Genomic DNA, 5526 nt, shown 5'->3' with positions numbered 1-5526 from the left:
TACACTAAGTGAAACTGATGTTTTTACTGCATTTTGACACACAACACTACTGTTCTCCTTTATTTCTTTGTGTGTGTAATATATTTATTTATATATATATATATATATATATATATATATATAAAGATATATATATATATATATATATAAAGATATATATATATATATATATATATATAAAGATAGATATAAAGATAGATGGGTCACACTTGATCGTAAAATCAATTGTTTTCACCTTATTAGAATGTCGTTGATCTTTTCGTTATCTTCTGTTATACAGAACCACCGTTTTCGATATATATATATATATATATATATATATATATATATATATATATATATATATATATACATATATATATACATATATACATATATATATATATATATATAATATATATATATATATATATATATATATATATATATATATATATATATATATATATACATATATATATATATATATATATATATATATACATACACACACACACACACACACATTATTATTATTAAATATATACATATTTAATGTGTGTATAGTGTATGAACAGTATATGGTCTGTGTACATATTTAACAGTATTTAAACCAGCCAAAAAACCCAAAACGGAACAAAATGTACGTTTTAAATGGACCTCAAGCCACGTTGAGCAACCATGAGCACGCGAGCCCAGGTCAGGCCAACTTCAGCGCTCTCACGCCATCCCTTTCGGCCCCAGGCTCCCACTGAAGAGTGCCAAGCACCACAGACACTTCTGCAGTATTTGAGCTTGTGAAACGTAGCAGACAGTGGGCTGCCACGGCCAAGGATGCCCGGCTGCGCAGAACATCCTGCAAACATCTTGCGAGTTCCTCAGACACGAAGGCTCAGCAGGACGGCTTTGGAGAGTCATCACGCAATGGGCAATGCGATGAAAGGTTATGGCTGGATATAAGCTGAACAAGCACAGGAACTCCGCCTTGAGAGTACGGTGCTTAGGGGAAGCACAGGAAGCATTTCTATTTATCATCTTTTTACTACTTTTTTGCTTGTTTTGTGTGTAGGTTTTTTTTGGTTTTTTTTTTTCTTTTTTATTGTAGGTTTTTGCTCTCTCTCTCAAGACAAGAATGTTTGTAAACGGCTGTGTGAGAGACCATAAACTAAAACTGTTGTGTTTGGAGACATTTGTTAGGGTCAAATTGCTTTTGCAGAGTTGTGTGTGTGTGTGTGTGTGTGTGTGTGTGTGTGTGTGTGTGTGTGTGTGTGTGTGTATGTATGTATGTATGTATGTATGTATATTATATTATATATATATATATATATATATATATATATATATATATATATATATATATATATAATATATATAATATATATATATATATATATAATATGACTTTTCAGAAGCCAGACCTTACAGGATTACTTTACATTTTTGTTTTCAGAAGAATTCAAAACATTATCAGAAAAAGCTCGTGGAATGTCAGTCATGCGTCCCTAGAGGTTCATCAGAATATATCTGTAGCTACACCCTGCACACAAGTAACTGAAATCTGAACATATTGTAAAGTGAATGCAGAAACATTTACCAAGACATTTAGTGTGTTTCTACTGATCAAATGCTGCATGATGCCAGTGCTAACTGCATGTGTTATGACACCTACAGAACACACATGTATGTACACAAACCTATAATATTGTCATACCGTAATATACATTTGTAATGAATATCAAAGGAGAAGAGTGGACATGCAATTAAACAAGAAAATAAAAATATTCTTACCACATATAGCTGTCTGTTCTTCTGATTGTGATGTTTAATGTATAATCTATATACGGTATCTGTACTGCGCATCAACTTCGTGACTGCGTTCTCTGGGTGTCTTCCACTTTAGTCTCCTTAAATAATAATTGCTTCTGATAAATGTTATCACGCAAACGACAGGAGTTGGTTCTGAAAGGAGACCATCGGCAGGCCCTGTGCATTAAGCTGTTATTTGGGTATGGACTGTCTGGACATTGTCAAATAAGTGTATATTTGAAAGCCATTAGTGGGAATTAGCTTTATTGAGCTTTGCATTTGATTTTTCCACGACAGCTGGAAATGTCTTGATTACATATGAAAATATAAATATTACACGATATATCAATACATATAGGCGTCTCATTGTTGTATGAATTCTAGGCATTTTCTGTTTAATCTTACTTTTTTTTTCCAATAGCTTATAGTCTACAGGGTGATCACGACCATATATGACCTAAAAAGATGCGCGTCTAATGACACATTTCTGTGGGAGCTACATTCATTTACAGACACAAAATATTTGATATTTTTATGAAATGTATCAAATTGCGAAATATTTTTGTTAGGCATTATGAACTATTGGTTATTCCTAACAAAATAATCTAGGTATTATTAAACCAGACATTGCAATAACCTCGAAGCTAACGACGCTTCATCTAATCAGCTTTGCGGATAAAGAAGAAAATATTGGCTACAACATATTGGCTGAATTTAAAACAAAATCACATGCTGGGGTCGATACAGTCACTTAAACACGTCTTATTCTGTACTATCACATAATCCATGAACATGGCTATAAGTGTCGGCTGTTTGTCAGGTCCGTTGCTCGGTAACGTAAGCATCAGCATCCCGGCCTGACCGCCATTTGAAGCAACATGACCTGCCGCGTCTCCGTGGGGTGAGACTTGTTGATATGCCTTGTCAAACCCGGTGAGCTGAAAAAGGTCGACGGACAGTGTTTACACGAAAATACCTGCTGGTCTCCCGGATTAAGGTCTGGTATCATTAATGCACTCGCTGTTTTCCCCGGTCCCACAAATATGTCGTCTCTTACTGCGTGCCAGAGTTTATGTTTATCACGAATCTCCCCCGAGGGGAAATGCGCGCCGCACAGATGGCAGGGAAAAGTGATTTGTCCGCTCTCTATGTGGTTATACGGGACAGCCTTTATGGTTTCGTGTGCGGCGAGGTGTTTCCTCAAGTATGCCTGTCTTCTGAACTTTTTGCCGCAGTAGTGGCACCCGTACACGTCCTCCGCTCCGCCGGGAGAGGACAGATATCCAGCGGGAGAGGAGTCGTTCGCCTCGGGGCAGCGTTCAAACAGCCGCGCGTTGTCATTCGAGGTCCTGTGCAGCTCATAACATTTCTCTGTAGACGCATACGGCTGATCCAGCGACGGCGGACCCTCCTGTGACCCTCTGCGAAGGTGGTCTTCTCCGTGCGTGCTTTCCGTTGGCCGGAGGCACTGGGCGCTATCCAGGGTGACGAGGTGCTGACCGTTAACTCGAGCCTTACTCGAGTTCTCCTTCCCTTCGACCGACGACTTGTCGTGCAGACTGTCACCGTGCTGCGGCGCTTTACCACTCAGAGGCTCGTTGGTAATGTTGCGAGGTTTGTGCCATCTGCGGTGCGACGCCAGATTTGCGGGACAACTGAAGACTTTGTCGCACTCGGGACAGCGGTACTCGACGCGGACAATCCTGGAGCACTTGTGCTGTGCCAAAGAGAAGGGGTCTGGGTACTCCTCTTTACAGAGCTGACAGATAAACTCACCCAGTGGCTTCTTTCTCCCAGACGACGTTGGTGCCACTTTTGGTTCAGGGCTTTCTTTCTTTATCTTTAGCCCAAGGACAGGTGAAGTAGTGACTTCGTCTTCAAAGTTAAGTTTCCTAATAACTTTGGGCTTTTTGGCTGGTGGCTTGGTCTTGCGGTCTGACTCTATACAAGATCGTTTTGTACTCTGTTGAAATGGGGGGTAAGGGTGCAGGGGCGAGTCAAACTTCAGCTCCCCGTGGCTCATGAGGAGCCGCTCAATGGAAGACACGGGCGTACTCAGAGGGAACGACTCTGCTCTTGCCGGTGAACTCAGGCACCTATCAAAAAAGGACTGCTTCAACTCTACGATGACTGGCTTTGTGGGACTGTAGGAGTCATTACCGCTGCACGGGGATCTGATAAATTCTGGATTGCTTACATAATTTTCTGCGTAATCCGCGACATTCGCCCCGCTCTCTACGTCCGCGGAGTCTTCACGCAGCCCTGCGTGGTCGCTTGTTACAGGTGAGCTTTTCCACGGTTCTCCGATGGGGTTAGCCGCTGTCATATATGGGTATTCAACTAACATCCTGGTCGGTCCGTCTGTAGTTTGTATCGGTAGGTCCGCTTTAAGCAACTCCTTGTCCTCATCCCGTATTCTGTACGATGCCGCCGAGGTGCGTTTATTGCTCCTTTTTACCAAAAATCCTCGTGGCATCTTCTTGTCTTCAACGAAAGTCCACTTTCGGGCACCTTCAGCAAAAGACCGAAGGAGAAGAGCTTGGATGGAGATTTGCAGGACACTGTCACATCAGTGTGTGGTTTGTTTTTTTATCCTTTTGGGACGCCTTTAGTAGTTTTTTTTTTTTTTATGAAGTCACTGTCAGTGCCAAAGCTTTGCCCAATCAGCGTTGACAGCAAAGAGGGCGTGGCTACCGTTAATGAGGATATCCAGTTACAGATTCATTGCTAATGGACACCAGATTGCGTTTTCTCACATCCGAATATTTATGATCAGGTCTCTGAGGAGTAGAGGTCCTTATATTGCCCCCATCAGTGCCACTCACACTGTATTCAGACATTTCGTGTCTACTTTTTTGATGTATATCTTTGACCATAATTGAATTCCTGTAGGCCTAATAGCAAATTGAATATTCTTTTTCTTTTCCTCCCTGACTGATTCAACTCTATGACAAACGTATATTTCAAATGTTTTCTGTACATCAGTAGTGAAACAAATATCAATAGCCTATAAGGCTACATCAAGCGTACGTGCAATGGCTTTTTATAATTATTCCGTTCATTCCTGTTTTATTCCGTTTTATTTATGAATAAGCGTCGTGAATTCGCACTTTAATCTTTGTTTATCATAAACTTAATCGCTAATGTAGTAAGGCTTGACGTTATAAATTGAAATTACTTTAATACAAGCCTTGCTCGCAATGGCAAGAGACTTCTGTGATATCACTATTAAAAAACGCTTTAATACATGAAGTTTCTGGGACATGTTTGTTTTTCTAGCGCCTCCAAAGAGACCGTGAATTCATCGTGAAGCGTATGGCTTCTCCCTCATCTACGAACATAGTGCTGTTTTGTCATTTTAAAATCTTTCCCATGAGAACTCTGTTGCAAGAAATCGAGCGGAGCTTCAACCGTACAAGCTTTGCACGCTGTGAGCGACTTTGCAGCTCCATTTAGGCCTGGAGGATATAGGCCCATGGGAAGGGCAGATTTCTTCTGATATTTTTTAATCTCAATTTGTAAAAAAAAATAAAATAAATAAAATAATTAATAAAAAAAAAAAAACTAGCGTAAGGAAACCTTAACAACGACTTTAATACATGGCAAAAAAAAATTTATTTGATCCTTAAAATGTACGCGAGTGTGCCTGACTGTGCTCAAAACAAGACCTCACAGGTTGTAGATACTCACAACCAAACACGTGTCCGTTAAATGTGCATTTTAATACCAGCTCCAGCGATG

The 5526-nt window shown here is 40.0% G+C and overlaps 1 protein-coding gene across 1 annotated transcript; it reads right to left on the bottom strand.

Moving 5' to 3' along the window:
• Positions 1–2538: 2538 nt before the first annotated feature.
• LOC113571135 (insulinoma-associated protein 2) lies at positions 2539–4327 on the bottom strand. The gene has a single exon (XM_026999931.2). It carries the CDS (start codon positions 4259–4261, stop codon positions 2630–2632), a length of 1632 nt encoding a protein of 543 aa, XP_026855732.2. The 5' UTR covers positions 4262–4327; the 3' UTR covers positions 2539–2629.
• Positions 4328–5526: the final 1199 nt, after the last annotated feature.

This window comes from Electrophorus electricus, chromosome 13, assembly GCF_013358815.1.
Source record: "Electrophorus electricus isolate fEleEle1 chromosome 13, fEleEle1.pri, whole genome shotgun sequence".
Taxonomy (NCBI): Eukaryota; Metazoa; Chordata; class Actinopteri; order Gymnotiformes; family Gymnotidae; genus Electrophorus; species Electrophorus electricus.
The sequence above is the reverse complement of the archived record's forward strand: the minus strand, read 5'-3'. Positions and strand labels throughout refer to the sequence as shown.

Excerpts from the sequence above, each read along its gene's own strand:
- LOC113571135 (XM_026999931.2), bottom strand. The coding sequence starts at position 4,261 with ATGCCACGAGGATTTTTGGTAAAAAGGAGCAATAAACGCACCTCGGCG.